The 18892-nt window shown below is 36.5% G+C and overlaps 1 protein-coding gene across 1 annotated transcript in view; it reads left to right on the top strand.

Annotated features, from left to right (window-relative positions):
- AEBP2 (AE binding protein 2) overlaps positions 1–18892 on the top strand; it is a 68797-nt gene that overhangs the window by 23193 nt on the left and 26712 nt on the right. Inside the window, exons 2-3 of the mRNA XM_025879829.2 lie at positions 299–506; positions 9050–9157. Of these exons, the coding sequence (XP_025735614.1) occupies positions 299–506; positions 9050–9157 (316 nt within the window). The remainder of the gene's footprint in view (positions 1–298; positions 507–9049; positions 9158–18892) is intronic.

The raw sequence follows: 18892 nt of genomic DNA, 5'->3' as shown, positions 1-18892 counted from the left end.
ATGAAATGCGTTGAGCTGTGTGTGTGTGTGTTTTCTGTAGGTTTTAGTATTGGGGAGTTCATGTCTGCCAAAAGTTGCTTAAATTATCCCATATCTGGTTTTGAGGTACTAGTGTTTTTTGCCTTGATTTGCACTTTATTGCCAACTAAATAATTTCAAAGCAGTGTTGTTTTCTAATAGAAAATATGGTTAGTATGCTTTGTATGGAGCAGAATGTCAAGTAGTAATCTTAATTATAAGATCATATTCATGTTAGTGAATTTCTAGGAATAACACAGCCTTTTTTCTTCTTTTGTAGCATAAGCAGTACTATAATGGATGTAGACAGCACAATTTCCAGTGGGCGTTCAACTCCAGCAATGATGAATGGACAAGGAAGCACTACTTCTTCAAGCAAAAATATTGCCTATAATTGTTGTTGGGACCAGTGCCAGGCTTGCTTCAACTCTAGTCCAGATCTGGCAGATCACATCCGTTCCATACATGTAGATGGTCAGCGAGGAGGGGTTGGTTTTGTCATTTCTTTTTTTCACTCCCTGTTTTCATTAGTTTTATTAATTTATAATTGCTAGTTAGGCTTTTTTTCTCAAAGTAATTTGGGATTGTTTTTACACAGGCTTTATTTTTTCACAGTTTTTTTCTTTTGTTTATTTCGCACATACTTGATGGAATCAAATAGAGGGCATATTATGTGTTGGATTTTAATTTGCCTTTAGAAGAAATTAGACTTTCTAAAATATAGTGGGAAGAAATTCAATTTTTTAAAATATAGTGGTAATACTAGACTTTCTAGAATATAGTGGGAATATAATAAATGAATGCAGCCTATTCCAAGTTTCTCACGTTTTGAGTTGAGGACATTTAGGAGTTGGCACTATTTAGGATTTCTTTTGTTAGAATGGTCCTAAATTATCTCTGATGCTGAAATTAACTGGAGAGACTGTTGGTACCAGGATTAATATATAGAGTTCTGTTAAATGACAACTTGCATTCTTACTTGTGAATGAGAACTGATTGTCTTTTCCCAGATCTTAGCAGAGCTGGCTTAGATAGGAAGTTATGATTAGTGAGTATTGACCTGTACCCTTTTAGGAATACATTTAATTGTGTCAGTTTAGGTAATTTTTATTGGATAGTGAATTAAGAGCTAAGTAAATTAGGTGAGTCAAAGTGTAATGGATCAAAGTATTATAATGTTACTTAAAATTTTTTTCAACTTTACTATTGTTTGTCTTGAATAGTTACCACACTTTAGTGCATTTTCCAGAAATTAATGTCACATTGTAAGTACAGATAATCTTTAGGCCACATAATTTCCTATCAACCTCCCACCACTGTTGAGATAATACTGATATTAAAATGGTTAAGGTCATTATGGTTTAAGTGAGTGGGTAACTATTTCCAGGGTTGCATTGATATTTAGATTGCATTATTGATCTTTAAAAAAAAAACATGCAATCATATAAGCATCTCTAACATTTTAACTGGTGGTATTTGTGCATTGAAATTTCTTTTAAGAAATCTTTGCCATTGTCACAATATGTTGTAGTGTGTCAATCTTTTGATTACTTAAATTTGATAAGTAAAGATTTGTCTTAATAGATTTGATTTTTGACAACAGATGGTATATTAATGAACTTTGCCCGTCATATGGTATTTTCACCTTCTAATCCAGCCCAGCTCAGTGGTTAGGTTATTTTTGTAATATATTTTGTAATAGCCTTTTTCCCTTCTCACATATTTCAGATTTTTAGTGTGAACTATCAACTGAGTTGGTTTCCTATTTATTACAGAGTTGCCTTTTGTGAGCCAGTGCTTGATGTCACTTGGTATATGTCACTAAGATAGCATTTTGAGCCATGGCATGATGCTTTTTTAGTTTTTAGCCTTTTTAGCAACTATATATAGGATCATGGATTACTGGGCTTCTCTTAGTAGGTGTGGGAGAATTTCACATTCCTAAGTGTTGGATCCTACATGTTGAGGAGTTGGTACACAGCCTTATGAGAAAGTTTTTAGCCCTTTAAGGATCTGTAGAAAAAATGGAGATGCAGACTGAATCTATCATGTAATCACTGCAGCTATATTTACTTAATTGATATCAAAGAGCTAAGCATGAAGTCTTGGTATTTCTATAAGTATAAACTTGCTAAAATGAACCTCCCTGCCCCCATGCCATTTCTTGAATGCATATTCATAATTTTTAAGACTAATGCTGTTTTGGCCACAGAAAGGAGGCCTGATCTTTGAAGGACATTAATTGCTGAACTACAAATGTTAAAGAATCAGCAGTGGAGAAAATACATTCAAATTATTTTTTACATACCTGTCATTGGTACATAGACTTAAGCTTTCAGAATGAAAGTATGAATGAAACTTTGAAAACTAGACACAGCTATGTAACAGGAAATCTTGATCTGGTTTTGTGCTTAAAATAAAGTGGGTGTTGGCTGGGACTTTTTTTTTTTTGAATGGCCTCTTTGAAGGGAACTTTAAAAAAATCATTGTAACTGTTTTTAAGCATACAGTTCAGTGGCATTAAGTATATTCACATTGTTGTACAACCATCAACACTATCCATTTCCAGAATTTTTTCAGTATCTCAAAACAAATCTATACCCATTCAGCAGTAAATCCCTAATCCTCCCTTTCCCCAGCACCTAGTAACCACCATTGAACTTTGTCTTCATAACTTTGTTCTAGATACTTCATATATGTGGGAAACGGCTGATTTTCATGACATAATTTTATTTTTTTAGATTTCTTATTTCTCTTCTTTCTACCCCAAGTGTTAAACCGTCTTGATGGAACAGAAACAAATGAAAAAATTGGTACCTCGAGAGGATTTTATGCTTCTGATTATTAAAAGATGACAGTTTTATTGGAGCAGTAAGTTAGCAAGACCTAAATACTATATATATTTTTAAAGGTTCCGTTTATTTATTTGACAGAGAGAGTGAAAGAGCAGCAGAGGGAGAGGGAGAAGCAGGCCCCCCTCCGAGCAGGGAGCCCGATGTGGGACTCGATCCCAGGACCCTGGGATCACGACCGGGCCGAAGGCAGATGCCCAACCGTCTGAGCCACCCAGGCGCCCTAAATACTATATTAATCCTGTTCTTTTTCTCATCCCGTTCTGATTGTCACCCTGGGAAAATAAAACCATCATGTAACAGCTTAGAAACTTCTTCCCCCCCGCCCTTTAAGCTTTTTATGTTGCCATGTCACATGGACTCTAATTATATTTGGAGGCTGAAATTGGGTAGAGTAGCTTTTCCTGACCTTTTCATATATCAAAGTGGGTAGATTCTTCTATTTCAAAAGTTAAACTAACCACTTAAATACCAAATTAATGAATGTGACTTTTTTTTTTTTTAAAGATTATTTAATTGGAGGCAGCACACAGGGAGCAGGAGAGAGTCTCAAGCAGACTCTGTGCTGAGGACAGAGCCTGATGAGGGCCTCGATCTCACGATCCTGAGATCACTACTTGAGCCCAACCCAAGAGTCAGATACTTAACCACCTCCACCACTCAGGCACCTGAAATGTACCTTTTAAAGAACATTTATGAAAGTGCTCTTATTTAAAATATAAAAACAAAGAAGCTTAAAAAAAAAAGTTAACCTTTTTTGGTTAGGTATGGTAGAATTGTGTTCTTGGGTCCATACTTCGATGCATGACTGGATTTCAAAAACTGGACAACTATTTTACTAATCAAATTTCAAATTCCAGTATCCTCAATATACACTGAAGTCTTGGTAGGTGGGAAACTTCGTCTTGTAGGATTTCAGTGGTTCATCCATTAGTGTTCTCGTCTTTCTGTTTTAACTATTTCTCACTTTAAAAAACAGTTGCCAGAAAGAAATCTGTTTGTTTTTTTTTTTTTAAAGATTTTATTTATTTATTTGACAGAGAGACAGCGAGAGAGGGAACACAAGCAGGGGGAGCGGGAGAGGGAGAAGCAGGCTTCCGCTGAGCAGGGAGCCCGATGTGGGGCTCGATCCCAGGACCCCGGGATCATGACCCGAGCCGAAGGCAGACGCCTAATGACTGAGCCACCCAGGCGCCCCAAGAAATCTGTTTCTTGATGCAGGAGTTATTTTACATGTGTCATTTTATTAATTCATTTTTGTATATGTTCTTGGGTGTTTGAGGGCAGAGGTCCCACGGGAGATTTGCAGGGGAGGGATGATATTCAAAGATTTGAATGAGATCAGTTACCTTTATATGCTATATGAAATGACATTTGTAGACAGTCAGGGTTAAATTGGAATGCTCCTAGAAGTGAAATCATTAGGAGGTCACTTTGAGTTTTGATTGCCTATCTGGTATCTCCTGAACACAACCTGAAATTGGTCATATCTTTTGTAATAAAGGAGAAATACTTAATTCTTGTAATTTGAGTGTTCCATTAAGTATTTTTGTCCTCTCTTTTATTAAATATCTTTTAACAGAGAAAATTGAAAATGTTCATTTAATGTGGCTAAAAATAATAAGATACAAAATATTATAGCTGTCATTTTAGGTCTTGGAAGAGCAAACTGAATTTGAGACAAAATAATTACATATAAAAATACTTTGTTTCTTTTCTGTTTGTTCAAATCTTGTAAAACAGTGAGCTGGGTTTTTTCCTGAGAAATATTAAAGCTTAAGGGATCCATGAAATCATCCAACCCTTTCCTGACTGTAGATGGTGTATCTTTTGCTTTATATAAAATCTTTCTGTATCATTTTACTGCAAAAGGAATCTAATTCCTTGGTAAACTAGCCCCTTTCCCTACCCCTCCATATAAATTATATTGCCTACTGGCTCTACTTAGAATATACTTGGCTGATTTTTTTTATTATTATTTTATTAAAGATTTTATTTATTTGACAGAGACACAGAGAGGGAACAGAAGCAGAGGAAATGGGAGAGGGAGAAGCAGGCTTCCCTCTGAGCAGGGAGCCCAATGTGGGGCTCGATCCCAGGACCCTGGGCCCATGACCTGAGCTGAAGGCAGACGCTTAACGACTGAGCCACCCAGACGCCCCGTACTTGGCTGGGTTTTTTTTTTTTTTTTTTTGACATAAAAATATTTATTCATTTGTAAATAGTTTGTCTCTTAGTAATATGCCCATCAACAATGCACAAGTTTCATAGTGGGTAATCATCTCTTCATACAGTTGTTTTTCCATTGGGTACTCCTGGGTTTCTCATTATAAAATTTCAGTGTTTATAGGCACTCTTGATATGGACATGGTCAGATCAATAAGAATGTCCTATTTCATATTCACAAAACTTAATAATATATCCAGAAACTGAGTTCCACTCTACCGCCACCACGCTAGTTCAATCCACCATCACCCCTCACTTGAGGCTGCAAGAGCCTCTCTTCACCAAGTAGCCTTTTAATCAGTGATCTTTAATCCTGTAAGTGAGATCATCTTGGCTGGGTTTTAATTTACCTTACTACTAACTGAATTTTCCTTACACATACTTAGATTCTGTCACGTTGCGTTTTATTCTTTTGCAGTAGATTTTACAATTTACTTAAAATTTTGTTGGATTCATTTGTACACTTCCAAGTGTGAAATGTTAGTGGCCAGATAGGTTTAAGTGCATGTATCTTTATACCGTCACACAAACTGTCAAAAGAGTAAGCCATGAATACAGTCAGAAAAATACCCTTGGTACATTTGGTTAAAGAAACTGATGAAAGTGAAGGAGATTTACACTAGCCTTGGTCCCCAGGTTTGTACCATTCTTTTTAATTTGGGGCATTTCGGAGGCGTTCCCTTGAGGTAAAACTGACCTGTTCTGATAGTAATGAGGAAGGTTTTCCAGAAGACCTCTCAGCAGAAAGCCCAAACCTCCCTGTAACATTGAAATTTTAGACCTCTACATCTTTTAAGTTAGGTTGTTATAAATTTGAAGATTCTCTGGTAGTCCAGAAATATTCTTTTAATAACTGTGTGGGGTTTCTTTTCTTTTTTCTTAAGACAGTCTGGCAGAAAAATTGGGTGGCAGTTATTTTGAGAAAGGACCGCCAGTGTCTATTATAAACCCAATTTTTCTGTTCAGTAGTCCTTCTGAGAGAACATATAATATATAATCTTGCATTTTCATCATATTTTAGAGTTAGCAAATGTGTGCTCACAGTGTTTGATGAAAAAGGAAATAGAGGTTTAGATAAGTATTCTTCCAGCATTGCTGCGAAGTGTGAAAGCTCTGGGTAGAATTCAGGTCATTTACTTTTGTGCTATTTCCGTTACTTTTCTTTTTTTAAAATATTTTATTTATATATTTGAGAGAGGGAGAGAGCACAAGCAGGGGGAGGAGCAGAGGGAGAGAGGGAATCTCTCAAGCAGACTCCATGCTGAGCGCACCCTGAGATCATGACCTGCGCCAAAATCAAGAGTCAGACACTTAAATGAGCCACCCAGGGGCCCCTATTTATATTACATCTAATAATAAACCTTATATAAGTCTGCCTATCATGAGATACTACACTGTGTACCTCTGTGCCTCAGCATTCTAATTAATACAGCTAGATCTTAATTTGTTTTAAGATGGTATAGAGGAAGCATGACAGATTTTATTCTTGAATAATTCCTTTCACATTTGGATTGGATTCCTATGGTGTTTGGTTGGTTTTCAGGGTTAATTTTTACAATGAGAAAGTTTCTAAAAATTGGGTATGAAAACATTTTTCAGATACTGTGCATCTAAAAACTCACGTTAGAAGACCCTTTTGTCAGATTTTGAACTTTTTTTATCGAAGTGTCTTCCTAACAGATTAGGAAAAAAATTCAGCTTTTAAAGAGTTTTGTGGTTTTTTTTTTTTTTTTAAAGATTTTATTTATTTATTTGACAGAGACAGCAAGAGAGGGAACACAAGCAGAGGGAGTGGGAGAGGGAGAAGCAGGCTTCCCACGGAGCAGGGAGCCTGATGTGGGGCTCGATCCCAGGACCCTGAGATCATGACCTGAGCTGAAGGCAGTCGCTCAACCAACTGAGCCACCCAGGCGCCTCAACAGTTTTGTGGTTTTTATGGATCCTTGGTGTGGTGTTGTGGTGCCTCTTTTGTCTTTGTGCAACTTTAGTGCTTCCTCTTCCCCTACCTCCCACGCCGCCCAGGAATTATTTTCCAAATATTTCACCCCATTATAGCTAAACATAGTTAACTTTGGTCTCTTTACACTTCATTTCCTATAAAATTCATTAGGTTGAAGGTTATGGTTTTTCTTTGAACCTGAAGGTGTTTCTCTAATAATGTTACTAGACAATATTCCATGTAGAGTCTAGCCCATACCTACTCAGAGTGAAGGCTATTATCGAGTGGAATTACAGTCTGCTGTTGTCTCCATATTCATGTTTATTACCAGGGGAAAAATTAGAAGTCAGAGATTGTTGTTGCTCTCAAATGTAGTGGTTGGCTAATGTTAGATAGGGGCAGTGTTTGAGTATTTACCTTAATTGTTTGAAAGTAACTCAGCACAGAGCTTGCTTAAGAGTTAAGACAGCAGTCTTCACTGTTAAAAAAATCATTGCATAAATGACGTTAATTTTTTTTCCAATTACTTGCTTTGAGGCATTTTTCTTTATGTGGTATGACTTGTGAGAGAATTTTAAACCAACCTCTGAGTCCTGTTTATTACTTGAATTGAATATTCAAGACTTAGAATGTAGTAGTCTTGAGTGAGGAAATTGATAGATAGCACTGATCATCTGCATGTGATTATTAAACATTATTGAATTAATTTCCACAAGATAATACGTATAGTTTTAAGAACTTCTTTCTTTTTTACACATTTATTTAAAAAGTAGCTTTTAATTCTGGGAACTTCAGGAATCATTTTATAAACCTACACTAGGGTCGGGGATTTTAAGTATGAAGGAGGAAATGTTAGGATTTCTATATCTGTTTAACTAAAAGTAACTAAAAGAAATTAGCCAATCTGTCCAGGAGTCAGGATATGTATCCAAACAGTGTGTCAAACAGCAAAAGCAGTATTGCCTTGTTAGACCTATCTGATATAAAATGGTTTTGGTTTTCAGTAAAAATTCAGTTATTTTAGGCTGTTGATTTTTCTAGGCTTTAAAAAATTTATTTTAAACTGTTTAATGATTGTTTCTTCAGTTCTGTAAGTTTATTCTTTTCTACATATAGTAAAGTCTTCAAAATGTTCTTTTTATAATTGCTCTTAGAAAAGAGCAGAGCCTATAAATGATTCTTTGAAGGTTATGATTACAGTGGATTCGTACTTTTACTGATGTTGGGGGACAGTTTTCAGTGTTCAGTTTGATGGAAATATAATGTTAGAAAACTGATCTCTCATTAGTGGGAAGATGATAAAGATTAGATTGTTAGTTGTTAGATTAATACTTTCCAAGCCCAGTTATACTCAATTACGTGAATCCAGGAATGTGGATCTATCATGGATGATAGGACAGTTTATGCCCATTGCTTTTGCAATTGTATTAATTTAACATTTTGTATTAGATTTTGCTTCATAATCAAGATAATTAGAAATAATTTTTAATGAATAGAACATTGTAAAATTGAGTATTAGTATGTATGTGAGAATAAGGAATCAAGAGCAGAAAAATTTAATTTGGTAATTTAATTGCTTTACTAATTTTTTAAGTTCATCTTTAAAAATTAATATTTGATTATTTTGATTTATTTTTATTGTTTATACCCTTGTATTTTCCTGATATTTATGATTAATACATGCTTGTTCCCTCATGTAGTAAATATAAAAATAATGGTGTATAGTCCTGGTTCCTTAGGGATATATTGTTAATATTTTGTATATTTCCTTCTCAGTGACACTTTGGGATTGGTTTGTCAGTCCCCATTTAAGGAATTGGACAGCAGCCTTAAGGGGAAAAGGTTAAAACCATGCCTCTCATACTGGAAGTTCAAAACTTTAAGCATTTTGACTGACTCATACATTAATGGCTCTTTTTGTCAATTAAAGACTTGCAACGTGTTCATTTGAATTTACAAGGAATAAAACTGTTGAAATGAGTGATGAAAATTATTATGGCTCTTCTTTTAACAGGTATTTGTTTGCTTATGGAAAGGTTGCAAAGTGTATAACACTCCGTCAACCAGTCAGAGTTGGTTACAGAGGCATATGCTGACACACAGTGGAGACAAACCTTTCAAGGTAAGTAAGCATATGTGAGTTGTTTTAACTTTTAGTTGATGTATTTCTTAATGGGCATACTTTTGCCCTTCTTAAAATTAAAAATAAGTACTTGTTTAGACATTCCTGTGGATACATGGAATTTAAAAAATAGATGGAGATAAAGATAAATTAATCCAATTCTTAAAATTTGGAGAACAGAAAAAAAGTGAGTTTAGGGTCTTCAAAATAGCTAATGAGCAGACCAATGTGAATACATGTCTTTAAAATTGGTGGCATTTAATACTTTGTGCTCTTTGTTTTTTCACTGCCATAGGTTTCACTCTTTTTATTAGCAAACAACACTGATTATTATACAAAAAAGTGAACTTGTACAACATTAAGGGGTTTGTTTTCACTAGTTTTGAGATCATATTACTGAGCTTTGTTGTAAATTACTGTGTCAAATAGGTGTATTCTGAGAAATTGTATGAAGAGCAAGTGTCTATAAAAACCATTTTTCTATTTATCTTCATTCAAAATTGAACAAAATATTTTGGTTTTTAATTATGGAAAGCATATACCATAGAGGTTAAAAGTTTATGTTTAGAGAAGTTTAATAGTTGTTAAACTCATAATCTACTGGTATGTAAATACTGTGCCAGAAACTTTCCTTGGGTTTCATTATAGAAGGAGATAATTCTTGTGGAGCTGCTTTTTAAAAATTACTCCATTTTCTTTTGGGAAAGACAATCTTTAACAAGTTAAAAAAAAATAATAGCTTATATTGAGAAATATTGCCCCATTTTCTTGTTCCTTCTTCGCCAAATATGTATCACTGTTAGTAGTTTCTAGCGAATTCTTCTAGTATTTCTTTATGAAAGTATAAGCAGGTAAATATGTAGTTTCATTTTCCTTTCTTACACGTAATCTAGTGAACTGTACACTGTCTATACCTTATTTTTGTAAATTTTTCATTTTGTTTTATTTTAAAGATTTTATTTATTTGAGAGAGAGCGCATGATTGGCAAGGAGGGGTAGAGGGAGAGGGAGAAGCAGATTCCCCGTTGAGCAGGGAGCCGGACGCAGGGCTCAATCCCAGGACCCCAGGATCATGACCTGAGCCAAAGGCAGATGATTATCTGACTGAGCCACCCAGGTGCCCCTAAGCTTTTTATTTTAAAGCAGTTTTAGGTTTACAGTAATATTATAAAGATTACAGAGCTCCCTTATACCCTATACCAAGTTTCCCCCACTGTTAATATCTTTGTTGCACGTATGTGTACCTTGTTCTTTTACTTTATGCTAGAGATCTTTCTATATTTGTTCATAGAGAATGTTCTTTCAGTTTATTTAACCAAACTTGTATAAACACTTGGGTTATTTCTAGTCTTTGGCTATTTTAAATAGTGCTGCAGTGATAGATCTTTGACCATAATGTCATTTTGTACATGTATAATTATATATGTAGGAAAAATTCCTAAAAATGATAAGAGAGGGTGGACCAAAGGTTATGTAAGTATTGGTGATTTTGATAAATATTGCCAAATTGACCACCCTAGGGGTTGTGTCCTCATCATCATTATTAGAGCATCTGCCTTCTCAATAGCACTACTAAGAAGGTGTTGTCAAATTTTTGGATTTTTGCCAGTCTAATAGATGAGAAATTGCATCCTAATGTAGTTTGAGTTTACTTTTCTTTCATTATGAGGGAATTTGGGCATCTTTTCATATGTTTAACTATTTGGGTTTCTTTTTCTTATAAATTTTCTTTATTTTTTATTTTAAAAAATATTAATTAATTAATTTATATTAAGCAAGCTCTATGCCCAGTGTGGGCCTTGAACTCATGACTCTGAGATCAAGATTTGCATGCTCTACTGGCTGAGCCAGCTAGGCACCCCACTTTATTCTTTTTTAAATAAATGGTCTCATTGAACTTTCTCTTGGCATGTGGGTCTTATATAACTTTAACACCCTAGTCTTTCCTGTGGTCATACTTTAGATCCTGGCCCTGGTAGGTACTGGAAATGTATGATGTGGGACAGTTTTTTGTTTTTTTTTTTTTTTAAAGATTTTATTTATTTATTTGAGAGAGAGAATGAGAGATAGAGAGCATGAGAGGGAAGAGGGTCAGAGGGAGAAGCAGACTCCCTGCTGAGCAGGGAGCCCGATGTGGGACTCGATTCCAGGACTCCACGATCATGACCTGAGCCGAAGGCAGTCGCTTAACCAACTGAGCCACCCAGGCGCCTGATCTGGGACAGTTTTTAAACTTCCCATCTAAGGTGTAGCTGGTAAGAATAGTTACCTCATAGAGCTGTACAATATGTATCCAATAAATGTAGGAGCTTATTGTTTTTAAAGTAGAAGAATCATTTACTTTCTCATTGTGTGTATTTCCATACATTTTTATTTAGAGAAGCAATCCTGCTGGGGTTGATTATGATGTGCAGATTCATTTCAGATGTATTTTTTTCTCCCAAATCCTCTTTTTAGAAATGGTAGAAGATTGCCATTGGAGAGGGGGAAACAAATTGTCTTTAAAAGACAGAAGTTAAGGGGAATGATTTAGTGAGGGATTGTTCTATAAGTCATAGGCATCGTTTAATTAATTTATTGATTGATTTTTTTTTAAAAAGATTTTATTTATTTGTCAGAGAGAGAGTGAGCACAAGCAGGGGGAGCGGCAGGCAGAGGAAGAGGGAGAAGCAGGCTTCCTGCTCAGCAGGAAGCACAATGTGGGACTCCATCCCAGGACTCTGGGATCATGACCTGAGCTGAAGGCTGACGCTTAACCAACTGAGCCACCCAGGCATCCCCATAGGAGTTATTTAAATCCAGAAAACATTTATTGATATCTCCAGTACATGGCAGTGTGCTAGGCACCTTGGAAGCAAGGTGAATAAGAAAGCCAGGCCTCAGCTCTTCAGGGAACTTAACATTTCTTCAGATGTATACAGATCTAAATAGATTTAAGTAATGAAATTTTTTTTTTAAAGATTTTATTTATTTATTTGACACAGAGAGAGAGGGAGGGAGAGAGCACAAGCAGGGGGAGTGGCAGGCAGAGGGAGAAGCAGGCTTCCTGCATGAGCAGGGAGCCCGATGTGGGGCTTGATCCCAGGACCCTGGGATCATGGCCTGAGCTGAAGGCAGCGGTTTAACCAACTGAGCCACCCAGGCGCCCCTAAGTAATGAAATGTTTTAAATGCTTTAATAGTGACCTTTGAAAGGTTCTCTGGAAATAGGGATTAGGGATCAATTAAAAATACCATAATAAGGACTGGGAAGAGTAGTAGAAAGTAAGTGGGAGTCAACTATAGAGAGAGGGTCATGAGGTGATGATGTTTGAGGGATTCTCTTGTTTTGAAAAAATATTTTAGTTACAATGTACAATGAAGTGTCTAAAGTATCCTTAAGTGTTCAACAGTTTGTTTCATATGTGTGTATGCACCCGTGCCACCACCACCCTGATGAAAAATACTTTCAGTAAAATGGAATTTCTTTTTTTTTTTTTTTTTTAAAGATTTTATTTATTTATTTGAGAGAGAGAGAGAATGAGAGATAGAAAGCACGAGAGGGAAGAGGGTCAGAGGGTCAGAGGGAGAAGCAGACTCCCTGCCGAGCAGGAAGCCCGATGTGGGACTCGATCCCGGGACTCCAGGATCATGACCTGAGCCGAAGGCAGTCGCTTAACCAACTGAGCCACCCAGGCGCCCCAAAATGGAATTTCTTAATTCCCTTTCCAGTCTGTTCTTCTGTCCTCTCATCTCCCCTGGCTCTATTATGATTTCAGTCATCCTGGCTTAGTTCTGGTTGTAGCATTTTATTTAACCTAGTTTCTCTTGGCTGTTTACCTTATAAGTGGAATTACCAAGTCATAGAATAGGGCATTTTTAGCTTTGGAAACTACAACTCTTACCCAAATTGCTTGTATCATTTTACATTCACACCAGCAGTGAATTAGAGTTTTAGTTGCTCTATATCTTGGTATTATCAGTCTTTTAATTTTAGCCATTCTGGTAGATTTGTAGTGGTATCTCATTTTGGCTTTAATTGTACTTCCCTGATGAGAAATGAGGTGTTGAGCACATTTTCATGTGTTTATGGCTATTTGAATTTCCTGTTTTGGGGGAAGTGCCTATTTAAGCCTTTTCCTCTTATTTTATTGAATGGCTTGTCTCTCTCTCCTTTTTTTTTTTTTAAATAACATGAGCATTTATTTTAATTTAATTTTTTTTTTAAGATTTTATTTATTCATTTGACAGAGATAACAGTGAGAGAGGGAACACAAGCAGGGGGAGTGGGAGAGGGAGAAGCAGGCTTCCCGCTGAGCGGGGAGCCCAGTGTGGGGCTCAATCCCAGGACCGTTGGGATCATGACCTGAGCTGAAGGCAGACACTTAACGACTGAGCCACCCAGGTGTCCCTGGCTTGTCTTTTATTATATATATTTTTAATATATTTTGGATATAATTTCTTTGTCATCTATATGTATTGCAAATACCTTCTCCCAATCTGTCTTTGGTTTCCTATTTTGTTTGTTTGTTTATTTATTTATTTATTTTAAAGATTTTATTTATTTCTTTGACAGAGAGACAGCGAGAGAGGGAACACAAGCAGGGGGAGTGGGAGAGGGAGAAGCAGGCTCCCCACTGAGCAGGGAGCCCGATGCGGGACTCGATCCCAGGACCCTGGGATCATGACCCGAGCCGAAGGCAGACGCTTAACGACTGAGCCACCCAGGTGTCCCTTGTTTATTTTTTTTTTAAGTAATCTCTACACCCAGTGTGGGGCTCAAACTCACAACCCGGAGATCAAGAGTCACGTGCTCCACCAACTGAGCCAGCCAGGCACTCCTGTCTTTGGTTTTCTAATGGGATCTTTTGAGGAATAGTTTCTAATTTCAGTGAAACCTAATTTACCAACTTTTTTTTAAAAATAATGCTTTTTGTATTCTGTTTTAAGAAATTTTTGCCTACCCTTAGTATATGAAGATGAGGGTTGGGGCGCCTGGATGGCTCAGTTGGTTAAGTGTCTGCCTTCGGCGCAGGTCATGATTTCAGGGTCCTGGGATTGAGTCCCGCATTGGGCTCCCTGCTCAGCCGGGAGCCTGCTTCTCCCTCTCCCTCTGCCCCTCCCCCTGCTTGTACTTTCTCTCTCTCTCTCTTTCTCTCTTTCAAATAAAATCCTAAAAAAAAAAAGATGAGGTTATTATAGAAAATCTAAGAGTTTTGTCTTAATGGTTGTAGGGAAATCATTTGAGGCTAATATTTAAATATAATTTGCATACTATAAGGTTTACCAAGTGTACGGTTCAGCAGTTTTTTAGTGTATTCATAGTGTTCTGCAACCATCACCACTATTTACTTACAGAATTAAGAGCCTTTTGAGAGAAAGAAAAGGAAGCATAAAAGAATGAGTGGACTATTTAGGGAGTAGCATTTCTTTCTTCTTATTTTTTTAAGATTTACTTATTTGAGAGAGAGCAAGAGCGTGTAGGGGGGAGGGGCAGAGGAGAAGGGAGAGAGAGAATCTCAAGCATCTCTCCCCACTGAGTGTGGAGCACTCTGTAGGGCTCCATCCCATAATCCTGAGATAGGACCGGAGTCAAAATCAATTGTCGGACACCTAACCGACTGAGCTACTCAGGTGCCCCGTGAGTAGCATGTTTCGTATATGTATGTGATGTTTTATTGTGACAGTTTGAAATATTTTTAGAACTATTTCTGTAGCTTGGTGAGCTTGGACTATCTAGAAATTAAATGTATAAGCAGTTGACTTCAAAAAGTTTTTCATATTGACTGTTACAGTATTTGTTGTGTAATGGATAAGGGGAACGTAGGGGTCAGAAATAATCATGATTAGCAAAGGCTTTAATACTGCTATTTTGTGCCTTGCACATTACCCATATATTTTATTGCATTACCTATTTTAACTAATTTAATTCTTAAAATATTCTTTGAAGTAATTACTTTTGCTCTCATTTTAGATATGAGGAGACTGAGGTAAGAAGAGATTAAATATTTTTTCTTTTCTTTTCCTTTTTTTAAATTTTTTAATTTTTTTTAAGATTTTATTTATTTATTCATGAGAGACACAGAGAGAGAGAGGCAGAGGAGAAGCAGGCTCCCAAGGAGCAGGGAGCCCGATGCGGGACTCGATCCCAGGACTCTGGGATCATGACCTGAGCCGAAGGCAGACGCCTAACCATCTGAGCCACCCAGGCGCCCTTTTTTTTTTTTTTTAAAGATTTTATTTATTTGACGGGGGGAGAGAGAGCACTTGTAGTTAGAGCTGGAGGCAGAGGCAGAGGGAGAGGGAGAAGCAGGCTCCCTGCTGAACAGAGAGGCTGACTGCGGGGCTCAATATCATGACCTGAGCTGAAGGCAGTGGCTTAACCAACTGAGCCACCCAGGTGCCCCGAGATTAAATATTTTATACGGTCATGGCTAGTTGGTGGTAGATTGAGTACTTCGGAGGCAGTATAAATTCAGGGTCTTAGTCCTTAACCACTCATGCTCTGGTGCCTCTCAATAATTTATAATGCAGAATAGCCCCTGTGCAATATATGTATTGTGTACTGTGTTTCGATTACTGTTACTATCTTTTACTATATCTTACCCTGGAATTTGATTATCCTACGGAGTTTGCATTGTATTTTGGGGCCTTTCTCATTATATTTACAATATGCTTCAAGCATTCACCTAAGAGTTCAGTTTTATTCATACCTTAAAAAAATAATGTGGCTGCTTTATAGTGGTGCTTTGGTGTGGATAATTGATAAAATCATCTTGATGATGAATTTTTAAAAATGTGTACTGTCTTTACTGAAAATATTTAAAGTTGTTAATTCTTCAAGATGAAGTCTGAATAAAGAAAAGGGATGGAGAATAGGGAAAGGAAGGGCTTAGTACAGCACCTAATGTTGCCTGATTATGACAGACTTTGAAATTTCACAGCCAACAAAGTTTTTTCTTAATTCCTAGTAGAGTCTAGCTCTTCCACTTTGTCAAATGGAAATAAATGTTATAAATGTAATACCAGCTACTATTTTAAAGATTTGATACTAAAAACCTTCAGGAAGATAGTGGTACTATAACATCTATAGAAAACCATTGTTTATTCTGTAGTACATACTGGATTTCTTAAGATATGTATGAAATAAATAAATTGAATCATTTTGCACCTACATGTAGCTTACGTCTTCAGTTCTGTATTGGGCATTGTTTCATATCAATGAATATTACTTTTTAATGGTTGTATACTGTTTTTTTTTTAAGATTTTATTTATTTGAGAGAGAGCTTGAGTGGTGGGGAGGGGCAGGTGGAGAGGGAGAAGCAGCCCCCCCCACACTGAGCAGGGATCCCAATGCGGGGCTTAGTCCCAGGACCCTGGGATCATGATCTGAGCTGAAGTCAGACGCTTAACCAACTGAGCCACCCAGGCACCCCTGGTTGTATGCTATTCCTATGTGATAGTTTATTATATTTAAATCAGTCCTTTTTTTTTTTTTAAAGATTTATTTATTTGAAAGAGAGTGGGGGGAGAGGGAGAGAGAGAATTTCAAGCAGATTCCCCACTGACTATGGTGCCCAACACGGGACTTGATCTCATGACCCTGAGCAGAAATTAAGAGTAGGAGGCTTAACCAACAGCCACCCAGGTGCTCTTAATTAGTCCTTTCTTTTTTCTGTCTTTGTTTCTTTCTTTTTTTTTTTTTTTTTAAGATTTATTTATTTGTCAGAGAGAGAGAGAGAGTGCACATGAGCAAGGGCAGTGGCAGGCAGAGTGGGAGGGAAAAGCCGGCTCCCTGCTGCAGGGAACCTGATGCAGGACTCGATCCCAGGACCCTGGGATTATGACCCGAGATGAAGGCAGATGCTTAACCGACTGAGCCACCTAGGCATCCCTAATTAGTCCTTTCTTGATGGATCTTTTTTGGTCCAGTTATCCCCACTATAAAGAACAGTGTAATCAATGAACATATTTTTATAAACTGCTTTTGGGAGCTAATATAAATTCCTAGAAGCTATTTCACTAGTTCAAAGAGTACATATATAGACTTGCTTTTGATAGGTATTATTAAATTCCCCCTCCAGAAAACCATACCAATTTATAGTCCACCTAGCAGTGTATATAATATAGTGCTGTTTCTCCAGTCTTCCTGAAGCTTGGCAATAATTATTGACAATAATTGGCATTATTTTATCTTTGCCAATTTACCAAGCACATTTTTTTGATTACTAGCAAGATTTGAGTGTCTTTACATGTTCTGGCTCTTGGTATTTTTTCCTCTAAATTGATTATTTGGTTGCTTTGCCCTTCTATTGGGAGTTTTTCTTCCTGATTTATATAAACCTTAATATTAAATGTACATATTTCCTGCATGTAATAGATACGTGGTCTGACTTGTCATTTCTCATAGGCTTTTGTTTATTCTGCCATCAAGAAGTTTCTGTGTAGTGATACTACCATATATTTCTACATATATATGTAGATATATGCAGTGTAAAAACAATGTAAATATATTTTTATATATTTGCATTACTCTTTTTCCTGTATTTTTACAGGAAATAGATTTTTCCTATTTTTATTTTTAAAAGATTTTATTTATTTATTTATTTAGTATGAGCAGAGGGAGAGAGAGAGAATCCCCAGCGGACCCCATACTGAGCATGGAGTTTGATGCGGGGCTCGATCTCATGACCCTGGGATCATGACGTGAGCCAAAATCAAGTCAGATGCTAACCGACTGAGCCACTCAGGCGCCCCGATTTTGTTATTTTTAGAATGGAAATCTTGTTAACCTATTCATCTTTATTAAGTAGGAAAAACATCATTTCCCTGCTGTGATAGGAGTTAATTTCCCCCATTTTGACATTGTTTTTCTTGACTTTTTTTTATGGTGTTTTTTTTTTTGAAAGGCAGAATTTTTAAACTGAATTTTGAAATAATTTCAGCTTCCAGAGAAGATGGAAAACTCTCATACATTTTCTTTGTCATACATTAATGTATAAAATGCCATATACCGTAACCCCGATTTACCAGTTGCCATTTTGCTACATTTGCTCATATCTATCCATCATTTGTCTCTCCATCTGTCTACCTTCCTACCCCAGTCTCTCCCTCTTTCTCCTTCCTTCCCTGCCTGCCTACCCCCCTGCCCCCACTTTTTGGAGAACAGTTGAGAGGAACAGAATCCCTAAATACTTCAGTGTGTGCATTTCCTAAGAACAAGGATATTAATTTACATAACCTTAGCATAATTATCAAGACCCAGAAATTTAACATTGATGCTATTAGTATTGAAGTTGCACTAAGTCCCAATAATATCCTTTGTAGTAGTTTTTTTTCCTCTGCTTAGAATCCAATTGGGGATCATGCATTGCATTTAGTTTTCATGACTCCTTTAATCTTAACGTTTCCTCAACCTTTTTTTTTTTTATCTTTTATGTCACTGATAGTTTTGAAGAGTAGAAACCTTTTATTTTGTATACTCCCATTTTGGGCTTGTTTGGTGTTTTTGTAATGATCAGATTTGGTTAATGCGGTTTTGGAGAAAATAGAACAAAATTCTCACTGTATCACTTTAAGGGGTACCTGATGACAATTTGTTCCATTATAGATGATGTTACCTAGATCACTTGATGGAATTGGCTTTTATACGTATCCTATGAAAATAATTGATCATGTTAGCTCATTATGAATTTTAGTTTTGTAAAATCAACATACTACTAAAATGTAAATAATAGCTTTTTTGCCAAGGGTTTT

The sequence above is a fragment of the Callorhinus ursinus genome, unplaced genomic scaffold, assembly GCF_003265705.2.
Source record: "Callorhinus ursinus isolate GAN/ISIS: 27379988/994484 unplaced genomic scaffold, GSC_fseal_2.0 scaffold27, whole genome shotgun sequence".
Lineage (NCBI taxonomy): Eukaryota > Metazoa > Chordata > Mammalia > Carnivora > Otariidae > Callorhinus > Callorhinus ursinus.
The sequence above is the reverse complement of the archived record's forward strand: the minus strand, read 5'-3'. Positions and strand labels throughout refer to the sequence as shown.